Source organism: Hyla sarda, chromosome 7 (assembly GCF_029499605.1).
Source record: "Hyla sarda isolate aHylSar1 chromosome 7, aHylSar1.hap1, whole genome shotgun sequence".
Lineage (NCBI taxonomy): Eukaryota > Metazoa > Chordata > Amphibia > Anura > Hylidae > Hyla > Hyla sarda.
The window spans coordinates 127,176,372-127,204,045 of NC_079195.1; the positions used below are offsets into that span (position 1 = coordinate 127,176,372).

Here is a 27,674-nt window from a genome sequence, read left to right on the forward strand (position 1 = left end):
GTGCGTTAGCTGACTATTTTGCCTGAGCACATTGCTTTGAATAAAAGATGGTATCTTAACCTTCCCCAAGAACAACTTCTTTCAGAAATCTGGAAGCTACTTGGTGAACAATGGCTTTTCCAGCATGGAGTACCATGTCACAAAGCAAGTGATTGCTAAGTCGCTCAGTGAACACAATGTTAAGTTAGTACTATAAATATTAAGTCTTTTCATAAATTGATGTATTTATCATAAGATAAAGTTATTAAACTTTTAAAAACTCTTAACACCCATATAACACAATAATAGGAATCTGAGAATTCCAGGAATTTCTACCGATTAGCATAGACCAGGGGTCTCAAACTCATCATCTGGGGGCCACTGGAGGTAGCAGCTGGGTGAGGCTGGGCCACATGCATCCCATACATATTATGCCCCGATCATGCATCACTCATCATCCTGTAGCAACCCCTCCCCCCCCCCCCAAATTCCCCCTACTCCATGTGGTAATAGTATGAGCTGACGGATGATGGGGGTGCTACTTCTGGGGGTTCCCCATATTAGGTAGTAGCAGGTTCCCCACAATAGGTAGAAGCAGGTTCCCCACATTAGGTAGAAGCAGGTTCCCCACATTAGGTAGCATTGTCCTCACACTCTCCCTCTCCTTAACATACACACACACTCTTACCTGTCCTGCGCTGTGCTTCTCTCCGGCGGCGGCATGATGAGTGACGTCCTTCTGTGCGGGTCTGCGGAGGAACGTCACATGTGCGACGTCTTTCAGCAGACTCGGGCCGGCCAACCGGAGACCTGGAGGAGGAGGGTGGGGTAAGTGAAGCCTTCTGGCATTTAGCACTGCTTGCCCGAAGCAGGGCTAAATGCCTGAAGAAGTTACCTGCGTGGTGCCCGGAACTGCATGTCCCGAGCGTTGGGCAATACAAATTACACATATGGGCCACAAACTTTCGTTCCGCGGGCCGGAAGTTTTAAACCCCTGGTATGGACAGTGGAAAATCACCCAGCAGGGCATTAACTTATCGATGAAGACAGTTTTGTTTCCATTTGATCTTAAATTATTTAAGGCTTGTATAAAAATTGAAATGATGATAAAAAGGCATATGATGTGTATAGCTGCAGTCTTCACACACACACTCATACCTCTTCCCTGGTGGGGGGCATGTGCGTACTAAGTGAGAGTAGAGAGAATTATATGCCTGTTGCACTGAAACAGTGAGTTTATGCCCTGCTTGGTGATTTTTAGAGATGAGCGAATTTACAGTAAATTCGATTGGTCATGAACTTCTCGGCTCGGCAGTTAATGACTTTTCCTGTATAAATTAGTTCAGCTTTCAGGTGCTCCGGTGGGCTGGAAAAGGTGGATACAGTCCTAGGAGAGTCTTTCCTAGGACTGTATACACCTTTTTCAGCCCACCAGAGCACCTGAAAGCTGAACTAATTTATGCAGGAAAAGTCAGTGACCGCCGAGCCGAGAAGTTTGTGACGAATCGAATTTACTGTAAGTTTGCTCATCTCTAGTGATTTTACTCTATGCTGATCCCTATTACTGTGTTATATAAAGTTGTGCAACAGAACATGGTAGAGCTCTGAATATAGGGAGATGGCTTTCAGTAAAAAATGCAGGAATACAGAACTTTGTGTTAAATTTACACTTCTAATTCTTCTTAGTATACCATAGAAACATCGGACTTAAAGATCTAAAAACAATGAAGTGTGTAAAAAAAATAAAATAAAATAAAAAAACTCTTGCCCACACTTGTAGACCTTGAGGGAAAGAGTCTCACATGCATGACAATTTTTGAGGAAACATAGTTGTCCAAGAAGCCATCGTAGACTGCCATTTCACTTAAGTGAGTAGGCTGTATAGTAGAGTTTTTGGAAGAACTCCTCCCCCCTCAAACGCAGATCAATTATCGTGATGGAAACTTCTATTATATTTGTGGAGTGTGAAACGTCAATATGGGCTGGAAAGGATGGTAACTGTATGATGGGAATTATTTTACAAAGCAGAACGTTGTTACCCTGCAGACTGGACTATGAACACTGTGCTGAAAATGCATAGTTACAGCAGAGGTATAAACCACAATTAATGGTAACCAGACAGGAGAATTTAGACTTCCAAACCATCTCCAGCCTATTGTCTAGCACAGTAATAGGAAGACACCATAATGTAGAAAAATGTCTTTGACATCCCAAAACTGTTAACAGATATTAATATAGTACCTGCTGGTTTTTAATCTAGCCATATGTCTTCATATAATTTACTGGCTTCTGCCTCATCTACACATGCTGTAAAGCATACCTGTCATTTCACAGAAAAATTAAAGGCTGCTATATGTTACTATATAGGTCATGCCTATGCTTTATATGTTTTTATTTGTGTCTGGGTTCTGTATTTGGGTTACAAATCCTTCTGTGCTGCTGCTCACTAATTCTGACATCCACTGCTTAGGAAAGAGTGTGTCCGAGGCTAGTGCCGAGCCTGCCCTCTTCCTCCATGAGTCTGCTTTGCTGGTTCTCTTCATCCAGTCACTACTTTCTGCTCGGTTACCCATCCTCTCGGTTTTCAAACAGGAATCGGAAACTGGATAGGAGTGAGCACAGAGGAGTACTAGCCCCTCCCTTACTGGACTTTGTCCCAGTCTGAACTTCAGCTTGGACAAAGATTTATATATATATATTTTTTTTCTTTACTAACTCATGATTTCTATAAAAAAAGGAAATAACATTTTCTTATGAAGTATAGTAGAAAGATTAATGTTTTGCTAAGATGTACAGCATATAAGAAACAACCTGTGTATAATGTCAAAAGATATAATAAAGCAATTTACCAATATAATATTAGGTGCAGAGCATGTCTGCCGTGCTCTCTCTTTCACAGAGCAGACTGCATTCAGTGCCTGAAACGTGACATCACAGCTTACAAGGAAAGAGCATGGCTGAGATGCAAATTGCAGTTCCCTGTCACAGTATAGGATTCTGACAATGCTGCTTCTGGAGACTGCAGTACCGTACTATCGGTACCAAGGCAGCATGGAGAATAAAATGACTGCACTCCTTCCTTGCAGGAACTGTTGTGCTCTGCAAGTCACCAGGAGGTAACAGTGATGAGCACAACCTTGGGAGGAAGGGTGGAGGAGGTGGAATATGGAATTGGACCATAAATCTAGACTGAAAAGTTTCATTAAAAAAAACTTCCAATGTTAAATGAGCAGACAAAGACATTTAAAAGTGCATTTTGTCCCCTCTTTATAACAAACATAAAAAAAACTCACAAAACACATACATTTAGAAATGAATTAAATTACACACTAAAATGCTTTCGGAAGTCTTATTGTTGTGCTCTGGAGTTTGTGTAGATTTGGTTGGGCAGCACAACTAGAAAAGAAAAGGGCTAAAGTTCAAACATGTTATGACCTCACGGGCCTAGTGGCAGTGTTTTTTGTCCAGTGTTTTTCCCTTTTGAAAGACAATTTTTGCAACACTAGAAAAGTATTTCACTGCCGGCAGGAAAGAATTCTTTGTACCAAGCCATTCTCAGCATTATTTTCTTCTCTTCTGCCATGATTAGTTTTCGTGTTCTATCCTAGTAACCATTTGAAGCACCATAACATGGTGTGCTTTGCTCCAATCACAACTTCAGTCATGTTGAAAATATCTCCTCAAGATGGCTGTTTTTCATTAGACTAATTGTTGCATAACCTGGAAATCCATCATGAAGCGCGAAGAACAGTAGGTATTGTGCTTTAAGCTTCCTTGAAGAAACCATACCAACCATTCTAAGTCCTGTGTCTTTTGTGCCACAATGCTTAAGCTGTGACTCAGTACATACTTCTTAACTGCTAGACCAATGAGGCCACCTCTAGTCATAATTCCGTTATTTCTAAAGGGCTTTCCATTATGGTGTCCCTAAACTTGTGCATTGGTGTAGACTTTGCAGATTCTGTGCGCGCATTTCTGTCATTGTAAACACAATTGTCTGTGTTAAGTGTTTCTAATGATCGTCCAATACCCTTTTGATCATCTTCTGGTAAACTATTGATGTCTGATGTCAAAAGAGTTCCAGTACTCCCATGCACCACATGAATTCCATCTGGTCCCTTTATTTCTACTGGCTGTTTGTGCTTGAAACGCAAAGAACCATGTCTTGGGCTTTGATCATCATCTTCATCCAAATCATTCTGGATCAACTGTTAACAAAGAGAATTATATTAGTAACTTGTCTTTCAATAAGGGAACCCTTTGAGGAGACACAAGAGCAAACTTTGCCTTCCTAAAATGCATTGATCAGAATGCATAATGTACAGGCACTAAATAGAAGATTTTTTAAAAAAATATTTTTAATTCTCAGTGTGAGAGGTACATACCTTTATGGGAATAAGATGGTTAGGGACAGAAGAAAACCAGTGTGGAGGAAAAACAAATGTAGAGGAGGCAATAAATGACAAGAAAATGCATTTAGGCTACTAAAACAGGCATTTTAGGAGCATTAAAAAGCTATAAGGAAAAAATGAAATACGTTAAAAACTGATAAAAGCAGCAAAAGTGGAGACAGACTTATTGCCAAAGAGAGTAAAACTCCCAAATGTTTTTCTATAACTAATAAAAAGGTTAAAAATGAAAGCCTTGCACCTTTAAAATAATTCAAATCACTAGTCAATCCACACATTGAGTACAGGACTGGGCTCCGGTGTACGGGAATTATATTGTGAAGGTTCAAAGATAGGCAACCAGAGTAATAGGGGAATGGGAGGTCTTCAGTACCCTGAAAAATTATCAAAATGATCTATTTAAACCCAGAATTGTATCTATAAAAAAAGGGTCATCCTCTCCGCCTAGACGAATGGAGGTTTCTACAAAAGCACAGACAGGGGTTCTTTACTGTAAGGACAGTGAGAATATGGAACGCTCTGCCAGAGGAAATGGTCATGGTGAACTCATTAAAAGAGTTCAAAAGAGGCCTGGATGCATTTCTGGAAAGTATTAACATTACAGGTTAAGTATACTAGATTTATAGGAACAGAAGATTTATTCTTATTGCCATAATTGGAGTTAGAAAGGAATTTTTTTCTCTCCCTGGTATGGGGCAATTGGCACCATCCTCATAATTTTTTTTTTTTGCCTTCCTCTTGATCAACACAACGGACACAGTAGGGAGTTGGGAGGCTTTCATACACATTAAATGGCTGACTAGTCTTGCTGAAATCGGCAGGTTTGGCTGATATGTGTAATGTGTATGGGGACTCATAGTATTTTAAATCCTGACTGTCACATATTCAGGTGGTTCCTAACAGAAAGACAGGCCTTACTGAAGGATTCCTGCCTACATTACAGTTATCTAAACTATACCTACCCTATTCACTAGAGTTCAGTGATAAGAGGATCTTTTTTGATAGGATGTCTCCAATTTAATCCCAAGGTTTTCATATTGACTTAAAGGGATACTCCGGCCCTAAGACATCTTTTCCCCTATCCAAAGCAATGATTGCTCTGTGTCTGAAGCCTCACGACCATGGGGCCGGAGTATCATGATGTCACGATATTGTGATGCGGTGATGTGATGGCCGCCATGCCCCCTCCCATAGACTTGTATTGAGGGGGTGGGGTGTGATATCACAAGGGACGGAGTCGTGGCATCACGATACTCTGGCCCCATGGTCGTGAGGCTTCAGACACGGAGCGATCATCGCTTCATGCAGCTGAGACAGGTGGGTGCTGCATGAGAGATTGCGGGGGTCTCCAGTGGCAGGACCCCTGCAATCAGACATCTTATCCCCTTTCATTTAGATAGGGGATAAGCTGTCTTAGGGCCGGAGGACCCCTTTAATGATTCTCAATTTAAGAATGTTTTGGAACACCTGTAAAGAATATCAGATAAATGTAGTCATCCGCAGTATTGCTGGAGGTAGCATATTGTTTTTTTAAAATGTATGTGGCTCATAACAAAAACTCAAACAAAAAGTAATTTATAAATAACAAAAAGTCATTTATTGGCATGGAGAAAAGAATTGGAGACATCCTACTATCAAGAGGGTTACAAGATATTTTCTTATTCATTCTCCACAGTTATCAGAAGCCAAGAAGACTTGTACAAGATGGTACAGGCTTCTCTACAGACTCTCTAGAAAATCAACCTTATTGGGGCAGACATGTGCTTTCACTGCAGTGCCAAATTTCTAGAGCTTTATAGTTGGTGGGAAATGTCCTGTTAAACAAAACTTCTAGAGAGGACTTCTAGAGTGGCCCACACAAAATAATCTAATAACCAACATGACTACTGTGGCCAATCTATGAATCCCTTTTAAATGGAGAGCAAACAACCCACCTGCCATACAGATGGGGGGAGACAAAAATGAACATATATATATATATATATATATATATATATATATATATATATATATATATATAGTCGTGCAGAACTCGCAGTTGGGATTTAAGGGCCCATGCACCTTTAAATCCAGATATGGAAACCTTTGCCTTTAGTTAATGCCAAACAGACCCTTCTCGCAGACTTATGTTACCAACTCCATCCCTCATTCTTCTTCCCAGCAGTATTCCCTAGAGTTAACCAAGAGAGGTTTGATATTGGGTTGACACCTCCAACATTACTTTGTATACTTTTACCATGTACTATATGCTGTCTATATTACTGTGTATACAGTGACCCCCCCAACCTACGATGGCCCCGACATACGATAATTTCAACATGCGATGGCCTCTCAGAGGCCATCGCATGTTGAAGGCAGCATCAACATACGATGCTTTTGTATGTCGGGACCATCGCATAAACGGCTATCCAGCAGCGCAGACTGTTTCAGCTGCTGCCGGATAGCCGTTTATGGTGTCCCGTGTGCTCCGGTGATGGTCTCTTACCTGTTCTCGGGGCTCCGGAGCTCCTCTTCGGGATTCCCTGCATCGCCGGCGCTCTCCATCGTCGTCATCACGTCGCAGCGCACGCCGTCCCGTCATCCAATAGGAGCGGTGTGCATAGTGACTTGATGCCGACGATGTAGAGCGAGGATCCCGGGGAAGCAGAGACGTCGGGGACGCGGCGATAGCAATGGAGGGCGACATCCAGGGCAGCGTTGACTAGCAGTGACTAGTCCGGAGCGGCGGGGACATGTAAGTACAACTTCCTATTCTTTCCATTGCACGGATCCCTCAACATACGATGGTTTCAACAAACGATGGTTCATTTGGAATGGATTACCATCGTATGTTGAGGGACCACTGTATTTCTATACACAGTAATATAGTTTATACACATAAAGTATATTTCTGTTGTAGTAAAAAACAGACATACAAATATATAATTTCATGCTAATGAAACAAATGGTATTTTGAGTTTTTAAAACAGATTCAACAAATGTGAACATACTCTTACAATCATGTAGGTCTGGGTCAGTATCAGGCCAGATTGAGTCCCTCATTGACTTATTCATTTGAATTACCTGATTTCCTGTGTTAGCCAATGTTTGACTGTAAAACATTTTGTTCTATATGAAATACCTGTTTTCCTTGCAAAAACAATATTTGAGTAGTTTAAAAAAAAAACTCATTCCATCAATTAAAATTTTATTTAGGATTATTATTATTAGTCTCGTGATGAAGAAGTGGTTTATATTTGTTTATAAGTCACAGCTGCATAATCTCTCAAAGTCAAATATATCTAAAAGAGGGAAGTAGTAACAATGAAAGTAGAAGCTGTTACAGCTCAATAAAAAAGCAAACGGCAAACATTCTTAAAGTAAACTTCCACCTTTTAACACTATTTTCTGTTTTGCTCTAATATTATGTGCAGATTCAGTTCTTGATATTTTTTTCTGGTATAGATCTCCGAATTCCTTCTGCGTACCATCAAAATGTTTTATTTTGACCTCTGCCACCACTAAAGCGTTGGTTGGAGCTTAGTTCATACAGTTCTGTATGAAAGGAGTATTTCTGAGGGGAGATTTCTTATTTTAAAGGTGCTTTAAAATAAAAAAGAATGCGTACAAACCTGCTCCATCCCCCACCACTGCCATTACGATGGGGCTCAGGTCCCCTACTCACTGCTGCCTTGTGACATGGTGACCCAGTACATTTTCCATCTACAGAGCCATATGAGGGCTTGTGTTTGTGGGACCAACTGTACTTTGTATTCACACTTTTCATTTTAAAATAAACAGTACGCAAAAATTTGGGAGGTGCGGTGGGTAAAATGTGGCAGATTTTTTACACGGTACACTTTATAGTAAAAATGACAAGTCATCTTTATTCTATGGGTCAACACTATTAGAACAATACCCAATTTACATAATGTTTGCTTTTTTTTTTTTACTGCTTAAAAAATATAAAAAGAAAATAAATATGCTCAAAATTGCCCTATTGCCCTACTCCCTTTTTATTTTTATGTTTTATCATTTTTTTCTGTGTACAGACCAGTGTGAGGGCTTATCTAATGCACCATGATCTTGGATATTATCAGTACCATTTTGGGGTAAATAGGATTATTTGATCACTTTTTTAAAACACAAATTCTGGTATATGTTGTGACCAAAAATAGTACATCAGCAGGACGCCCTGAGATGATTGATTATGCAGATCTTTTTTTTTATTATTATTATTGTTTTAATATTATTCTTTAAAGGCATCCTGACCACTTCCCTTCCCAGGAAAACTCCTTTAAACAGTAGGAATTATGAGATTTAAAATATAACAAAATGGTATTGGCAGGTGGACATTCACTTCAAAAAGGTTTTCGGGGATAGATAACCAGTGACAGGATGTTCTTCAAGATTGTAACTTATTGTCCACAACATTTTGGATAAAAATACTGTTTTTGGAGAAGTATCACTTTATACACTAGACTTAGAGACTAAAAAGACAATGGCCACTATTCAGCATAGTGGCCATTCTCTTTAAGTAGGCTTCCCAAATTTACATAGTGGTTCTGTCAAATAGGTGTCACTATAGTTCTTTATATGAGACTCAATAAATGCAAAGGGGGAGATTTATCAAAGCATTTAGTAGATTTTTTTTGCTTAAAATTGTCGCAAAAAAGTTGTAAGTGCGACTAATCTCTTTTTTCTGAGGCTTTTTGATTGTGCAGTGTCCTAAGCAAAAAATAAAAATCTTGCTTACCAAAGCAAAAAGGGATTTTTGACTTGCAGTGGTCAGAGATTTATCAAGTGTGAAAGTCGCAAAAAAGTCGCATGGCATGAAAAAACCTACTAAATTTACTCCAGCTCAGACATGGAGCAGAAAAAGCCACTGCCAAAGCAAAAAAAAAAATTGCTTTTGTGAAAGAAATTTATCAACAGGCTGAAACATGATTGATAAGGCTCAAAATAAGACACTACAAATCATTTACTTCATACAAAATAACAATACATTATTTTGAGCTGCAATTTCTTGTTTAAATACAAATGTGTGTGTATCCTCAACTGTCTCCAATGTACGGAGAGGTCCTCATATAGCTAACAAAATCCTTTTGGTATATATGGAAATTCATGGTACTCGAGTATAATGAAATTCTTGTGAATTCAGTTAAAAGCCCAATTCATAAATATGCTGAAGCATACTTGTCACTTTAGGTAACCTTTCAGGATTAGCTCTTAGGATAAGTTATGTGTCATGTGGAGCTGCACTATTTCTGACCATTATGTAACTCGTATCAGGAATTTTTCACCAGTTTTACCATTCTTCAGACTCACTCTTAGAGGGCATCTGCAGCGTTACAAACACTTATCCCCTATCCTCAAGATAGGGGATAAGTGGTAGATCACATAGGGCCTGAACGCTGGGGCCCCCGGCAATCTCCTGTACAGGGCCGCGGCTCTCCCGCGCAGGGGGCGTGCCAGCCGCAGCATGACGTTGCGGCCGACACGCCTCCTCCATACATCTCTATGGGAGAGGCGGGGAGGCAGCATTCGTGCCTCCCCGCATCCCCTATAGAACTTTATGGGGACGGGGAGGAGACGGAGCGTCACCGTCGACCTCTAGGTCGACGCTACGCGCCTTAGCGCTCGCCATAAGCACTTATGGCAGCACCCCGTTAGGGCGATTGGGGGGGGGGGGGTCCCAGCGGTCGGACCCCCTCGCGATCAAACACTTATCCCCTATCCTGTGGATAGGGGATAAGTGTAATGCCGCTGCAGTTGTCCTTTAAGTGACAGCTTTTCCAGATCTCAGCTCCAGAGTGGTTGGAGACATTATAGAACAATACTGGGCAGTATAAGATGTGAATCCTGCACTGGGGTGAGACATTGATCCAGAAGTGTCTCTGTCTGAATTGTCTTCTTCATGTCCCCCCCCCCCCCCCTTCTCCATAGGTGCTAGTTTAACAGTTCAGACAAATTTCTATTTCCTCTCTGTTGTAAAGATTCCCCATAGTGATTTATGAAGGAGTAAATAAAGGAGAAGAGGAGGGTTATCCTTTGAAACTGTATTATATGTGGCTATAAAACCATGCTACTGGCATATGTTCTGCTTACAAATCTTGACCCTTTTGCCTAGCTTCTGCGTAAAAAAAAAAAAGTCCAGGGAGGAATAAAGCATCGTAGCAATTACATACTGGAAATATTGGCGTTCAGCTATTTGTTTCATGAATTTTGAATACAACGTACTGTTTCTGCACTGTTCTACGAACTAAATTAAATATTTAAGGATTGCATTATCTTTGAGAGCTTGGAAGAATCCTACAATTCTACAGGAGAATAAAAAGGACAGGATCTGCCAAGAAATAGATGACGTGTCATGAGAATGAGAGGAGCTTTAGGGTCTATTCACACGGGCAGAATTTCCGCTTGCAGATTTCCACCTCAAATTAAAGCCTCAAATTAAAATAGACTTCTATGGGATTCCACACATTGAAATTTCCGCACGAATACCGTATCAATTCCACACAAAATCTGCACAAGCCAGAAACCACCCGCAGAAGCGGAATTGGTGGGGAAATTCCGCCTGTGTGAATAGACCCTCAGGGTCTATTCACATGGCAGAATTTCGCTTGCGGAATTCCACCTTAAATTAAAGCCCATAGTCTTCTATGGGATTCCGCACTCCCATTCACACTTTTGAATTTCCTATTGCTGAATTCCACAAACGGAAATTCAGGAGTGTGAATAGGAGTACGGAATCCCATAGAAGCTTATGGGCTTTAATTTGAGGCAGAATTCTGCAAGCGGAACTTTTGCCATGTGAATAGACCCTAATGGGCCTATTCACATGGGCACAATTTCCCCACTGATTCCAATTCCTTGGGTGGTTTCTGGCTTGTGCGGATTTTGTGTGGAATTGGTGCGGAATTTGTGCAGAAATTCTGCGCACGGAAATTCAGTAGTGTAAAATCACATAGAATGCCATTGTGCTTTAATTTGAGGCAGAATTCTGCCCATGTGAACAGACCCTAAAGCTTGTACCATTTGGAGAACGCATAGAAACATACAAGATTTTTCTTTCTTTCTTACTTTATTCCAGTATTTATTTAACATTATTAGCACTTTTCATTTATTATAGTGTCTCACAAACTTTAGGTTTGTTAGAAGACTGTAGCAAGCATAGAATCATAGAGCACACATCAGTATATACCCATGGCAAGATCAGAGGAGAAGACAGGAGACACACCATGCATGTCAAGCAGAATTTAAGAACCAGGCCTAGCAGCCTGCATACCACTGCAAGACACTCTACCTCTGTGACTGAGGACTGGTCCCCAGTGCTGGTGGTGGCTTTATGAACCATTCTCTGTGCTAATAACGTTTTCAGTCTCATATAATCATCCAGCACTACTTTCAGCAGGGATCCCTGTGTGAGGATTATGGTTAATATTGTCATATATTATGCCTGATACGATGATCAACATAGAAACTTTTTCAACAATGTCCAATCCTTAAAAAGGGTGTCTGAATTATTAAAATTTATATTGTGACAAAATAAAAGAAAATCGCTTTACTCACCTGTTTCATCCTGGCTCCTTCCCTACAGCAATGAGAATCCTGTATACCTACATAATTGATGCAGCCAATCAATAGCCCCAGTGCTCTTGTATTGGCTACCAATGAGGCTAGTGATTGGTTACAGGGTGAGAGGGCAACAGGGAGGACTGGAGTGGCATAACAAGCTTTTAACACCTTGCACTTTTTCCACAAAATTTACCAAAACCAACACCTTAAGATTATTTTTACATTTTTCTAAGTAAGGCTTCTTTCACACTGCCATTATGAAACGCCAGTGTGGTGGCCGTCAGGGGAGAATAGCGGGAGAAAAATAACTGTAAGTGCTGTCTTTTTCTCCAGCTATTCCCGTCAAAAAATGTTGCCCGTTGCTCCCCGTCACGAGAACGGCCATTAAAGTCACACACAAAAAAAAAGAGAGACTTTAACGGCTGTTCTTGACGTGGAGCAAAGGCAGTGTGAAAGGGGCCTAAGGGGGCCGGAAAAGGGATTTGGGTTATATAATAGAAGACATACTTCCGTAAATAAATTTGACACATTTTAAGCTCACTGAATGGATGTAAATGGTATCTACTTCTGCTTTTAAGCAAATGCAGATTTGTGACAAAGTTTGAGCTATTTCAAATTATTCTGAAGGAATACGGTGTAAATCTTGCTTTCTTTGGAGGTTTGGTCAACATTTTAAGTCACTTGCCAAATTTAGCAAGCAACTTCACTTATTTTAATGGCTCTACTTGTTTTGACCTTGTTTAATCTGGTTCTAGACCAGTGGTCTTAAACTGTGACCCTCCAGATGTTGCACAACTTCAACTCCCAGCATGCCCGGACAGTGGTTGGCCAATGGCTGTCCAGCATGCTAGGAAATGAACTTTTGCAACATCTGAAGTTTGAGACCACTGCGCTAGACTCTTCATTCTCCCTAGATATTATAGTACTTAGAATAGGCCCTCGAAAGATTTACAAAATCAAGGCCAATAACTATAATTGTAAGTATTGGTTGGATGGAGAGTATTATACTAGACTGCCCGGAGTATAAGATATAGTTTGACCTTATATTGATTACTGAGAAGTGTTACAGGCCACATGTCATGCACACAAATATTCTGTAACCATCTCTTTGGCATTAGTGAAAACAAGTCACTAAGTGTATGCCACAACATGAAAGCAAAAACTTTTGCAATAAAAAACGTACAAAACACACATAGAAGTGCTGAAATGAATCACGCTTTTTGTTTACAGCAGTGAGTACATTATTTCACATACAACGTTTGGAATGGGAAATGTAAGAAATGATATGTGCTGCAGAGAGTGTATTTAAATGAGTTTTCTCATTTGCACATAAAGCATATGTATATGAATAAGGGATGTTTCTAATATAGAAACACAAAATCTAAAGTAGGTGAAACTACAAGGGAAACTGTCAGCTGGTTCAGGATGACACGGATTAAAATGATATATTACTCACCTCTATATGTGTTCCAGTTCTGGAGCTATATTAGCCCACTTTGCTTTTATGTTAATTAACTCCCTTTGCACAATGTAGGCAGGAGCCAGTGTTCTGAGCCTCCCTGTCTCCATTCACGTTCACATGAGCATATCGAAGCAGAAAGGAGGGAGGCAGGGAAGCTCAGAACACCGGCTCCAGCCTCTATTGTGTAAAGGGGTTAATTAACATATTAGCAACAGGGGCTAATATAGCGTGTACAGTGGTCACTCAAGTTACAATATTAATTGCTTCTGGGATGACCATTGTATGTTGAAACCATTGTATGTTGACACCATAACTCTATGGAAACCTGGTAATTGGTTCTAAAGGCACCAAAATGTCATCCAAAAATAGGAAAAAGTGAGAATTAAAGAAAAATAAGTAGATAACTAATATAGATAAAGCAAATCCTTACATATAAAAGTAAGAAAGATCTGCTGGGAGCTGTAAATCACTGTCTATGTCAGTGTTTCCCAAGCAGGGAGCTTCCAGCTGTTGCAAAACTACAACTTCCAGCATGCCCGGACAGCCAAAGGCTGTCCGGGCATGCTGGGAGTTGTAGTTCTGCAACAGCTGGGGCCACCCTGCTTGGGAAACACTGGTCTATGTAGAGGACAGGAGCTTCTTCGGGGTCCTGTACAGTACACACAGTGTCCTAAAAAAGTAATGGAGTCGCCCTTACCTGGTTTCCAAAGGAGCAGCTAACCCTGGTACAGATAAATAGTACAGAACATGTAATACCTCCCTGTACTGTAGGGGGGGGCTACCAGACACCAGTCAGTGCATACACTTCAGTAATACAGGGGTTTTACCAGTGAATGCCCATTCTGATTGGTCGGTTCTTCCAGCCATTGACATGTTTCACAGATCTGGACTTTCTGTACATTGTATGTTGAGTCAGGTTTCAACTCATGATGGTCCAGAAAAGACCATTGTATGTTGAAACTATTGTATGTTGAGGCCATTGTAAGTTGAGGGATCACTGTATCTCTGGAACCGGACCACAGATCCAAGTGAGTTATACATCATTTGAATCTGGTTAACCTGCACTATAACCCTGTGTATTAGGTTTTATGCAGGTGAACCAGCTGTCAGTGTCTCTTTAAGACTTATACTGATAAGAGTAATAAGATTACCGTAGGTACAATAAATTATCATTGACTGAACATGAGGTGCAATTTATACTCACCTTAATAGGCCCTTCCCGCATGATCTTCCCAAGTTTTGCAATGTTATCATACTCTTGAATTGCTGCTCGAAGATAACGGTCATCTTCTGGTTTTGTAGCTGTTGGTTCGCGGCCAAAAGTGCCCTAAACATGGATGCAGTTTCAAAAGTTACACCATTATATCTCCTAAGTTTGTTAGATATTCATTGAACATGCTTACACGTAACATATTTATATGAGTAATACAGAATAAGACAGCAAGCCTTAAATATGTATATTGCTAATGGGTGTGTGAGTTCCTAGGCCCCAGATACAGTATTTCAAAACTCTTATAATTACATGAGTTCTTGCTGGGCTGTTCCAGAGATCTGTAATGTCACTCAAGTTCTCAGGTAAATCATCTTCATGTTCCGCTTGTGCCGCCAACTCCAGATTTCTGCAGAAAGGATCCAACCATACAGGGTTTGCACTACAAATAGAAAACAAATCATATAACCATGTAAAACCACTAGGTTTGCTATATGCTATATGAACAGAAATTAAGGAAACAGCAGCCCAGCAAGGAAGGGGTAACACTAAGCACTGAACAGCTAATGATAATAATGATGATGGGGAAGGGGGAGGAAAGGGTAGATTACATTAGGAAGGCAGCCCTGTGTACATATGGTAATAGTTATCTACACCAGTTACAGCTGCCCAACACTTTAATGTTGGTTGAAGCCTTCATTTTTCTTTTAGGTACAGTAAGGATCATCTGGAGAAGGCAAATGGGCTCAGTCTGCATGAATACAGTCCAATCTCTCTATCTCCTGCATACAGGCCCAGTTTAGGCTTGCCCCACTTACTGTGTTCTGTCCTGGTCTTTAATATTGGTTACAAGAATGGACTATACATGTATTGGGACAGCTTTTTCTGGGCTAAGTCATGTTTGGTAAATGGAATTATTTACAAGTAAGTTAGGGATCACATATATCAAATAACAGTGAATTTTAAGGGGGTTATACAGTTTTAAACATTTTTGTAATGACCTTAAACAAAGCATAACAACCAAGCAATGGTTACTCAACCGTCCAATCCAGTGGTGGTCCCCTGTAAAATCTCCAGTCAGCACTTTGGTCAACAACACGTGGCCGCTGCAATCTGTCAGTGGCCTCAGCAGTCACCCTCCGTACTCCTGGAGGATGCCCGTGGTACAGAGCAGGCTGAGGCCATTGATTGGCAGCATTGGTCACGTGTCGTTCGCTTGTCAAGAGAGACCAGGGAGACTACCAGAGTTTTTATTGGGAATTACTGCTGGATTAGAATGGTTAGTAACCATAGCTTTGTTGGTTTGCAGCATTTTGGGCCATTTAAAAAAAAATAATAATTAAAAGCTTGATAAGCTATGAACTAGTAACTCTGATAAATCATATGTTAGTATTAAATTTAGTTTTTAAAGGTCTAGCAAGACCCAGAGGATCTGACTAAAAGAGATACACTGCAGTACAGAGTATAACAAGATATTGTCTACAAAAAGGAAACTAATATTGGTGAAAAAATCTAAATACTAGGGATGCTTTTTTGGTACGGAAAAATATGGTTGTAATGGCTTTACTTTTGTGTTGCAAAGTAAATTTATATTTTATGTCTTTTAATGTTTTTTCTTTGTTAGTCTGATTTTACTCCAGTAGAAGTTGGCAATTTTTTTTTAACTTACCCTTCAAATGAGTATTTATTTGTATTGGGCATATCCAAGATATCCATAAAACCCCTGTTTCCTGAAAAAACAAAAATTCACACTGATTAAGATGACTGAAGTATGTGACACCTTACAGTAAAATTATATTTCTTTTTTCAATGTTATTATAGTATTATGTATGTTTTAATCTGCAATAATAGATATACTGTTTATTTAAGGCACATGTAGTTGGGCTAACATTTACAGGGACTGCATATATTGTAATGTAACTTAATGGGGTACTCCGGCCCTAAGACATCTTATCCCCTATCCAAGGGATAGGAGATAAGATGCCTGATCGTGGGGATCCTTCTGCTGAGGACCCCCACAATCTTTCATGCAGTACCCCGCTATCCTCAGCCTCCGGAGCGAACATCACTCCAGGTCTGATGAGTCACGTCACGGAGTATTGTGATGCCATGGCTCCGCCCCTGTGTGACATCACGCTCCGCCCTCTCACTGCAAGCCTACGGGAGGGGGAGTGGTGGCTGTCACGCCCCCTCCCATAGGCTTGCATTGAGGGGGTGGAGCATGACGTCACACGGGGTGGAGCCGTGATGTCATGAGATCAGCATTTGTGGGATAGATTACCTTTAACAATGTAGTTTTAGTAGGCAAATGTTTAAGTGGTCAGTACTGCTTGGGTTTCTTATTACAGTTATGTCACAATGGAATATGTGTGCCTAAAAATAAGTGTTTATGAGCCTAAAAAAATTAAATTTTATTGTATGCCCAACCAAGGCACTCACCAATCACCAATATATACGATTACATTGTCCAGTATTTTGCCATTTAGGTCTGTTTACTTTAGAGGAGAGGTATACAAGCAGCAATGATATTGGCTTCCAAAAGGAAATTATGTTTGTTCCAGAGAAAGCAACTAGTGGTAATACTACAGTCATAACATAAACGGAACCTACCTGTGGACCCAGCCACTATTGCTTTCAACTTCCTCTTGTGTCTGTACAAAAAAAACTGCTGATTAGTTCCGCCATATAAATAATATTTTCTCAGCAAACAGAAGTAGCCTTTGCTATAATGTATTGATGTAAACCAGTTCCTAGTCACATACAGACATACATGATTCATCTCAACCAAGAAGGATTTATTTCATCATGTCACCTACCATCCTTACCTTTGAAGATATGTAATAAATCAACATACCCCTTCTTGCTAAATGTGTTGACTTTTTATTACCTCATTTTGCAAAGATAAAGAAGGCATCCTTATTGTCCAAGAATAATAATAAAATAACATTAATAATGTCACAGTAGCTCTTTTCACACTGGCAATGGAACCCTTGGCCTCTCTTACCTGAGCCAATACCTTCATCAATAACTATAGGCAAGAAGATTTAAATGGGCACTGTCACCAACTTTATTTTTTGATATGTTGTAGTACTTATGTACTACAACATATCTGTAATATATTTTCATGTAATGAATTTTACGTTTGAAAACCGGCCACTAGGGGTCTCCCTCCTAGTGGCCGGCTGCAGCACGGCGTGACGTCACGCCTGAATTCAGACCGATTGCGGCCGGGCAATCGGTCCTAATTCATTTACACTGCGCTCGCTCCCTACCTGTCAATCAGATAGGCGGGAGCGAGTGCATTGGCTCCCCGGCCACTGGCTGGGAGGCCACTCCTCCCGCACATGTTGTCGTCGCTGCCCCTGCATGCCCGCTGCTGGACTCTGCAGTATCAGTAAGTATGGAGGAGAGATGTTTAGGGGAGTTGGTGGTTATAACGGGGGTTGTAGGAGACTGGGGTTCCGAGTTTCAGAACAGGGGGGGAAGGTGTGACGAAGGGAACGGGGTAGCGCCGCATGGCACTAACTTATAGTTCATCTACACAGGGTGCCTCCAGCTGTTTCACTATTACAACTCCCAGCATGCCCTGACAGCCAATATATGTCAGGGCAAGCTGAGAGTTGTAGTGGTGAAACAGCTGGAGGCACCCTGTGTAGATGAACTAAGGGCGGAAGTGTCGGCCACAGCAGGCATCAGTGACGTGGTGCCTGCTGGGGAAGTCTGCCTGGTAGTGAGCACACTACCAGGCAGACAAAAAGTTATTTTTAATTTAGTAAAAAAAAAATTTAAAAGCAGGGAGGGGGTTAGGGATAGATGGGCAATAGGCAGGGACAGAAAAAAAAATATATATAGGATGGTGGGAGCTACCCTTTACGTACAAACTGACATAATATGCATATAACATTTTCTCAATTTTAATTTCTTCCTCCATGTTCATCCTTCATTTTTTTGCAGCCCTATTTAGGTAATGATTTGTTTTAGCTCAATTTCAAATAGTTTGAGCCTCCTTAATGTGCATTACAGTGTCATAGTATGGCTCAAATATTAAGGTAGATCCAACTATAATGCAATGGGTAGATTTAGCTAGTCTACTACAGCTTTTTGACCATTAAATATCCACCAATAGATTTGGCATCTTATGGTGCTCCATACAATGATCTAGGAAGTGTCTTAGGCCACATTTATTAAAAGCATTTTTCTGAAGCCATGTGGGAGGAGGAGCTTTAAAAACAACAAGCAAACCATACTTCTAAGCCCTGATCCCCCACATCTTCTGTTCCATTGGGTCCCAGTCCTCTCTATTTTCCACTGCTTTTTTGTCAGTCCTAGAAGAGTCATCTGCTCAGCCAATCCCCGCTGGTCAGTGATTGACTGAGCAAGAGCAGGCAGGATGTAGCATAGAGCAGCAGAACCGTTGGAATGGCAAATGTGGGGGATTAGGCAGGTGAGAATGGTTTGTTTGTTGTTTTTAAAGCACCCCCACTGGAAAAAAAAATTCTAACATAATCTGTACCATTAAAAATAGGGAATGTAGATTATGAAAACTGCATTTGATTTATAAAAAGGTACACACTTCTTAAAGTAGATCTCCCTCTGACTAAGGCTCAGTTCATATCTGCATTGGAGCTGTTATGTCCAGCTGTTTAGTTTAAACAGCTGGATGTAAGCGGGAAAAAACAATGAAAGCGGTAATTTTTTGTCCACCCAAATCCAGCTACATAAACGGACACCAAAAATAAACCTGAAAGACTCTATTAAAGTCTGTCAGACCATTTTTCGGCGTTGAATAGAATCTGTGACGGAAGCCCTGGATGGCACTTTCAATGCAAATGTGAACAAGGCCTAATTAAAAGCAGCAAAGTATTGGGACTGGATTGCTTTCTTGCTAGCCCAAAGGCAGAATATTTATATTGCTGTTTTGGATAATAGAAGTGATCAGAAAGTGCAACAGACCCATAGGCCCAGGTTTCCCAACGCTGTTGTGCCAAAATCTAGCGCATGTTTAAATGCAAGCATTTATAAAGTGCTCGCACCACAATTGCGACTCTTTATTGAGCTTTATGTGTGGAATAGACAAAAGTTGTAAACATTTTTCATTTACTAATTCCTGTGATGTACATTTTGGCACAAATTACACCTCAAGAAAGGTGGTGTAAAGAAAACCACTAAAACAGTAGAAAACATGTCTAGCAGGCAAAACAAAAATGAAAATTAGCTAAACTAGCACAAAAAATATTCTTCAAATAAGGTAATAAGAGTGATCAGTGAATAGGGCTAGGCGGGCGGTATACTGGTTCATACCGAATACCGAAATTCTTGTGCTGCATGATATGAATTTTAACCCATACCGCAATACCGGTTTGGCTCCTCCACCTCGGGAATGAATGAATTATCAGCCCATTGCTGCGCTGTCCCCATCGGGGACATATGTGACCCGTGAGCGCTGTTCTGCCCCCCCCCCCAATCAATTATCAGCCCAGCGCTACTACTCACATATGTCACCCGCAAGTGCTGCCCTCCTTGTCCTCCTGTTTGTTGTGGCCGCCGGCGCTGACACTCTATACCAGTGGTCTTCAATCTCCAGATGTTGCAAAACTACAACTCCCAGCATGCCCGGACATGCTGGGAGTTGTAGTTTTGCAACACCTGGAGGTCCGCAGATTGCAAACCACTGCTCTATACTGTATCCCTATGCCGGGCTGCAAAAGGTAAACAAAATAAACTTTAACTCACCTTCCCCGTCGGTCTGGACCAGCTTCCTAGAGAATGGAACGTCGGAAAGCCGTCAGACTATCACCGGCCGCAGCGATGTTCCGCCTCGGCCGGTGATAGGTTGAGCCCACTGTCATGTAGAAGCCAGCTTCTTACATGACAGTGGACTCAGCCTATCACCGACCGAGGCGGAACATCTCTGCAGCCGGTGATAGGCTGACGGCTGCCGACGTTCATGTCCTCAGCGTAAGGCCGACGTCGGAACATGCGTTAGTTTATTTTGTTTACCTTTTGCAGCCCGGGCATAGGGAGTCAGCATAGGGATACCGCACAGTATAGAGAGTGTCAGCACTGGCGGCCGCAACAAACAGGAGGACGAGGAGAGCAGTGCTTGCGGGTGATGTAAGTAGTACCCCGATGGGGACAGTGCAGCACTGGGCTAATAATAAATTTTGGAGGAGGGGTAGGGGGGGGAATACCGTTATATACCGTGAAACCGCCATAAGTTACAAAAATTCCGCGATAAATACATTTTTGGCCATACCACCCAGCCCTATCAGAGAATATACCTGAAACATAGGCCCACTTTTATTAATCTGTCTTAGGCTACATTCACATCACGATTTTTCCATACTGTTTTAAATCCATTTTTGTTTTGGAAAATGTATCCCTCAAAAACTGCCAAAACTGTATGCAATCATGTGCTCAATGCAGTTTCCATTGACTGCAATGTTATAAAAACCTTATACAGTTTTTATAAAGGACACAAAACCATTTGTAAACAGAAAAACAGGACACAACCGAACACAAAATCGCAGTTGACTACTGATTTTTTGCTAGGCAAAAAATGCAGAAAGCTATGCAAGTACAAAAACGTACACAACTTGATACATCTTTTTGTGTACGTTTTTGTATGGGAGGTCAAAGTATATGGTTTACTATATGGCTGTATACAGTTTTCAAATACAAAACCATTTACAGGAACTGTATAGCAAAATCGTGATGTGAAGGGCTCGTGACGCGTTGCTGTGGAGGAGAGCCGGAGCACCATACAGGAGATTGCGGGGACCCCAGCGCTCCCCCTAATATCTAAACCTTATGCTCTATCCTGCGGAAAGGGGATATGTTTTTGTCCATGATACTTCTTCTTTAACCTTGCCTTATCTTATCTTTGTTCTTTAACTGGAATTTAAAGGAAAATGTAATCATTTTGACATAACTTTAGATACAACTGTTTAACCTGTGAATGTTTGTAATGTCCCAGTCCAGGACATGGTGACCTGGGGGCTCTCCTGTAGTGTATCCCCTGCTGTTACTATAGTGTCATTTATTGTAATAGAATTGTAGTCAGTCTATTAATGTATAGTTAGTATAAAGGACCTTTGAGAGGTCATCTAAAGGACCGGTGAAATGTCACATGTTATGTTATGTTATCACATGATGTTGTCCAGAGGGCACCAGGATAACACATGACCCACAGCTTGACCAATGGGTTTTGGCTCAGCCCCCCTCTATATAAGGGGGGCAGCCATGTCTCTTTTGGCTCTTGCTCTCTGAGCTCTTTACTGAGACCAGCAAACACCAGAGATCTCAGTGCTAGTGTCCAGCACCTGTAAGGCCTCAAATCTACAGTAATTCCAGTAAGTCAAGTCTATGTCTGTGGTTACTACTAGGGATCGACCGATTATCGGTGTGGCCGATATTATCGGCCGATAATCACGATTTTGGGCATTATCCGTATCAGCAATTACCTTGCCGATAATGCCCCCCGACCCGCACCGCCACCGCCCCCCCCCCCCACACGCACCGCGACCACCCCCCGACCCACCGCACCAAGTCGCACCCCCCACCGCCCCGGCCCCATTGCCTCCCCCATCCCCTGTTTTATAATTACCTGTTCCTGGAGCCCACGCTACTTCTTGCTCATGCTGCGTCCTGCATTACGCTGTGCGCAATGACGAGTTACGTCAGTGCGCACAGTGACAGTTCAAGAGGACGCCACCGGAGCCAGATGTGGAGTGGACCCCAGGAGCAGGTAATTATAAAACCGGGGATGGGGGGACGGTCGAGGTGCGGTGGGTCGGTGGTGCGGCGGCGGTCGCGGTGCGGCGCAGCAGGGGGAGCGGTGATAGGTCTCAGGACCCCCGGACAGGCAGGGGGAGAGAAGCGGGTGGCGGCGGCGGCCTATGGCACCGCAAAAGCCACTGCAGTGCATTGATTTAAAGCGCCCGCTTTAAATCAATGATCTGCAGCAGTGTCACGGGGGGATAAATAGCCGATAACTTATACCGGAATATCGGTATAAGTTATCGGCTATCGGCCCTAACCTCCACCGATTATCGGTATCGGCCCTAATAAACCGATATCGGTCGATCCCTAGTTACTACTACCTATAGTCAAGTCCAGCCTAAAGTCAATATTCTAAAGTCTATTACAAGTATAATTGGTCCCAGCAAGCTGCGAGGTCCTTCTGTGTCCCTGGCCACCTCTCTGGGATTCTGGCATAGCTGTAAAGATAATAACACCTGTCTCATCTCAGTAAAGCCTCCGTTAAACCATAACCTGGTTGTGGACTCTTTCACTGCCTAGCCATTGGAATAGTGGAGATACCGTTCCTGTGGTTTCGGTACCCAAAAACCACTCTGGCGTCACGAACATTATTGGTTAATAATACCTTGCCCCTGGGGTTAATACCATCTTGCCCCATCCACCTACACCACTACACTCATGGTCCCGCCATCACCGTGGGTCGCCACATGTTAATGTTGACCAATGTATACCACAAGCAGCCAGGGGCATACTTAATGCTCTCTGTTTGCTTGGCACAACATGAATCAAGTGACATGCCAGGATCCCCGTAAAAGTGTTTTTAAAATAGAAACTTAGAAATACCTAGTGCACTTATTCTACATTAGCCATTATAAACATGGATATAGTGGTCCCTCAAGTTACAATATTAATTGGTATGTTGAAACAATTGTATGTTGAAACCAATGTACAGTATGTGGAGACCATAACTCTATGGAAACCTTGTAATTGGTTCTGAAGCCACCAAAATGTCATCCAAAAATAGGAAAAAGTGAGGATTAAACAAAAATAAGTCGATAGCTAATATAGATAAAGCAATGTCTTACATATAAAAGTAAGAATGAGCTTCCTGTAAATCATTGTCAATGTAGAGCACAGGAGCTTCTTTAGGGTCCTGTACAATACACGCAATGTCATAAAAAAATGGATCCCCCCTCACCTGGTGTACAAAGGAGCAGCTAACCCTGATACAGGTAAAGAGTAGTACAGAACATGTACTACCTCCCTGTACTGTAGGGGGCGCTACCAGACAGCCAGTCAGTGTATGCACTGGGTTTTACCAGTGAATGTCCATTTTGATTGGTTGGTTCTTCCAGCCATTGACACGTTTCACAGATCTGGACTGTCCGTAGCATTATATGTTGAGTCTGGTTTCAAGTTACAATGGTCCAGAAAAGGCCATTGCATGTTGAAACTATTGTATGTTGAGGCCATCGTAAGTTGAGGGATCAATTTATTATGTTATCACAGCACTACAATTTCCTGGAATATATACACTATTAAAAGAAGCAAAGTCCTGTGATCTACTTACACAGTTCGATAGTACCAGTTCATAAGGATAAACAACATGGCAGCCAGAAACAGGAGGATAGCCAATATGATAATTGCCATCTGTAAATATGATAGACAATAAAAATTAAAGAATGTATTGAATCCATATAGCTTGGTTGATATGGTATGCTGTAGGTCCATGTCATTGTAAGGAGGCAATATCTAGTAGGATGCTTTGTCAACTTACTGGTTCTCCATCAAATTATATCTAATGCAAAATCACAACGATGCTATTAAACACTTATTAATAATATATTCATGTATAAAAATTAATTATTAAAATACAGACTTATAAATATATTTAGATGTTATGCAATGCAGTCTGCATACCTGCCTGGCATGTATGCACATTTGGGTAATAGTGAAGTATGAATATGCTATATACAATTATGTTTTTTTCAAAAGAAGCTGCAGACCTTGTAAAGGGATTACAGAGTAGAATTTCTATATATGCAAATAACACTAAGCTACCACAAAAGGAGGATAATATCACACTACAAAGAGATCTGTGGAAGCTGGAGGCTTTGGCACAGAAATGGTCAATTACATTTTATGTGAGTAAATGTAAGGTTATGCAAAATAAGTACAATTAAGTACAATTAAAATGTACAAATAATAAAACATTTAGTAAAACTTCTACTGAAAAGTACTTCGGGGTATCAAGATAGGCATAGAGGCCCATGACAGGAACATAGTTTTGCCTATGTTTAAATCACTAGTCAGATCATAGAACGTTGATCCAGGGATTTATTCAAATAACCATATTGGAGCCAGGAAGGAATTTTACCTCTGTTATAGGGTAATTGGCATCGGCCTCATGTTATTTTTTTTATTTTTTTTGCCTTCCTCTGGATCAACACAATTGTCCAGATTGATCAAACTGTGTGAGAGAAAAAGTGGAGTGATTTTTCCCCAGCAACCAATCACAGCTCAGCTAACAAGCTCTGGTAAAGTGAAAGCTGAGCCGTGATTGGTTGCTGTAGGAAAATCACTCCACTTTTCCTCTTATACAGTTTGATAAATCTGGGCCATTAGAGTTTTAGGTTAAACTTGATGGACTCTCTTTTTGACCGTATAAACTATGTAACATTCACTGTAAAAGAGCATTACTGTAACACCATACCATTTTAGTATACATGATTGATATAAATATTTGTACCTGCAAGGTAGATAGGTCCTCTGAAGCAGTAGGAACAGTGGCTGGTTGGACATCCATGACATTATAATTACGAAAGAGATTACGTAACTGTTCTTTATTTTCATCAATCATTTGTATAACCCTTAGAGAGAAAACAGATATGTTTGTATAATTCTTATCATATTTGTGATGTAAAACAATTCTATTACATTCTGCATTGCTCATATTATTATTAAAGTGGTACTGAACTGAGAAACATTTTTTAAATCAACTTGGTGCCAGAAAGTTAAACATATTTGTAAATTACTTCTATTAAAAAATCTTAATCCTTCCAGTACTTGTCAGCTGCTGTATGATCCACAGGAAGTTCTTTTCTTTTTGAATTTCCTTTCTCTCTGACCACAGTGCTTTCTGCTGACACTTCTGTCCATGTCAGGAATTGTCCAGAGCAGGAAAGGTTTTCTATGGAGATTTGCTCCTACTCTGGACAGTTCCTAAAATGGACAGAGGTGTCAGCAGAGAGCATTGTGGTCAGACAGAAAGAAAATTCAAAAAGAAAAGAACTTCCTCTGGAACAAACTGCAGCTGATAAGTACTTAAAGGGTTAAGATTTTTAAATAGAAGTTATTTACAAATCTGTTAACTTGCTGGCACCAGTTGTTTAAAAAAAAAAATAAAAAAATGTTTTCCAGTGGAAAAATAATGAAAATTATTATTTGTGGCGAAAAAATTCTAAAAAGTTTCACTTCTAAGCAGTATGCTTAATAGCAAAACTAACATGTTCTCTTTATTCTGTGGGTCAATATAATTAAAACAATACTCATATTTACATGGTTTACTATTAGGCTAGGTTCACACTGAGGAAGCTCTGGACTGAAAAATTCCAACCGGAGATACATCGTTTGTCCAGCGATTGCCGTCCCCATAGATTGCAAAGCCTTTAGAGAGGATTTTGCCTAAAGAATGAGTGAGCTCTTTCTTTTTGTGGCATAAAGAGCAAAAATATCCTCTGCAAAAATTCCATAATGTGCACTGTGCAGCGCAATACTATTGCCATACAGAAATTCTGTAGTATGAACCTTGCCTCATTGTACTGCTTTTAGAAAAGTTTAACTTATTTTGATTAAAAAAGTATATTTAAAATTGTCCTCTTCTGATCCCCTCTAACTTTCTTATTTTTCTGTATGTGGGGCTGTAAGAGGGCTCATTTTTTGCACTGTGATCTGTAATTTTTATTAATGTAATCTGCAATCCATCTGAATAATCTGCCCGAAGGCAGACCATATGCATCAATCCTGAAAGAGCAGCATGGAGGAGGTAAGAAGACCCTCAGCTTCCATCTTGACTCATGGCATCCCCGCAATTGCGCTGTTGGTAATCCGATGAGTCTCCCTGATGCCATGATCAGTAATGTCCACCGGCATATAAAGGATTAATGGTGGACATCAGTGTGGTCGCTGATGTCCTCCATTATCCATAATGTCTTGACTGCAGATAGTACATGTACATGGATGTCACTGTGCGCTAAGTACCAGGGCACAGCAACATACATGTACGTCAAATGTCCTCTAGGGGTTTAAGCCATAGGTACACATTAAAGGCATTTTTTTAAAGGTATTTTTTGATAAAAAAAAAAAAAAGCTAGGGGACAAGGATTGGGAGGGTAAATTAAAAAGACCCCTTTCTTAATCCTACTGGTCCAGTGCAGGCCACTTTGGATTCCCTGAAAAAGTACCCTACTGATGTCCCATAGACCCTGCACAGGACTGCAGCAGCTGTTGACTGGCCTCAAGTGTAAGAGGAAGTGCTTGGCTGCAGCGTCCAATGTAGAATGTACATTGACATCACTGGGACACTTGAGCTAGGAAGCAATAGCTCTGCTGGATCAGGAGCAACAGAATTGGTGAGTATACGTCTTTTTATATCCCTTCCCAAACTCTGATTCCTGGAAAACATCTTTAAGGTGGGCATATGTTAAACCCCCAATACAACTAATCCCAAAAAACTAAGAAAACAGTCCAATATGGAAAAAAAAACTTTCCTCAGCATAACTGTAGGGGCAGCTGAGCCAATATGAACCCAGTTTGTTCCGCAAAATGTCCCCCATAATGATATTTCCAGCACATTGGTTTAATAGCATTAAATACCTGTTATCTTCTTCCATTGTACTGGAACTTGGGATCATAATTATCTCTGCACATTCTAGACGTCTCACTTAGTTTTCTTATTGTGCATTTCAAAATTAACATAACATATTGTACTTCATAAATTACGCATACTTACACATCCCGATCTTAAAAAATAATCCAGTGGCTAGAAAATACACAGAATGTGGAAAATACAAGACTTAAGACTTGTAAATGACATACCGCTCAACATCAAGAATCCTGTTGGTGTCACGGTTTACCACATGAATCAGCATGTCCGTCTGTGCAAAGTTCACTCTCCCTTTTTTGTCCACATGGAACTTTAAAAGAAAGAACAGTAAAAAGCAGAGTTCTTAGGACACATTGGGCCTCCAGTGTCAAAACAAGCTCTTAAAAGAAAAGTGCTTTTGTTGCTATAGCA

At 40.9% G+C, this 27,674-nt stretch overlaps 1 protein-coding gene across 3 annotated transcripts in view; it reads right to left on the reverse strand.

The window, feature by feature from the left end:
* Positions 1-3,006: 3,006 nt before the first annotated feature.
* Positions 3,007-27,674, reverse strand: part of CDH23 (cadherin related 23) — a 1,135,250-nt gene continuing 1,110,582 nt past the window's right edge. For 2 of the 3 annotated variants that reach the window (XM_056530713.1, XM_056530711.1), the window contains exons 34-42: positions 27,476-27,573; positions 25,128-25,248; positions 23,949-24,028; positions 17,228-17,268; positions 16,287-16,347; positions 14,930-15,059; positions 14,612-14,734; positions 11,674-11,787; positions 3,013-4,187 (exon numbers count right to left, since the gene is read on the reverse strand). In XM_056530713.1, coding sequence (XP_056386688.1) covers positions 3,864-4,187; positions 11,674-11,787; positions 14,612-14,734; positions 14,930-15,059; positions 16,287-16,347; positions 17,228-17,268; positions 23,949-24,028; positions 25,128-25,248; positions 27,476-27,573 — 1,092 coding nt within the window. In that variant the 3' untranslated portion in view covers positions 3,013-3,863. Of the gene's footprint in view, positions 4,188-11,673; positions 11,788-14,611; positions 14,735-14,929; positions 15,060-16,286; positions 16,348-17,227; positions 17,269-23,948; positions 24,029-25,127; positions 25,249-27,475; positions 27,574-27,674 lie in introns of all 3 variants that reach the window. The other variant, XM_056530710.1, reaches the window with a different exon arrangement.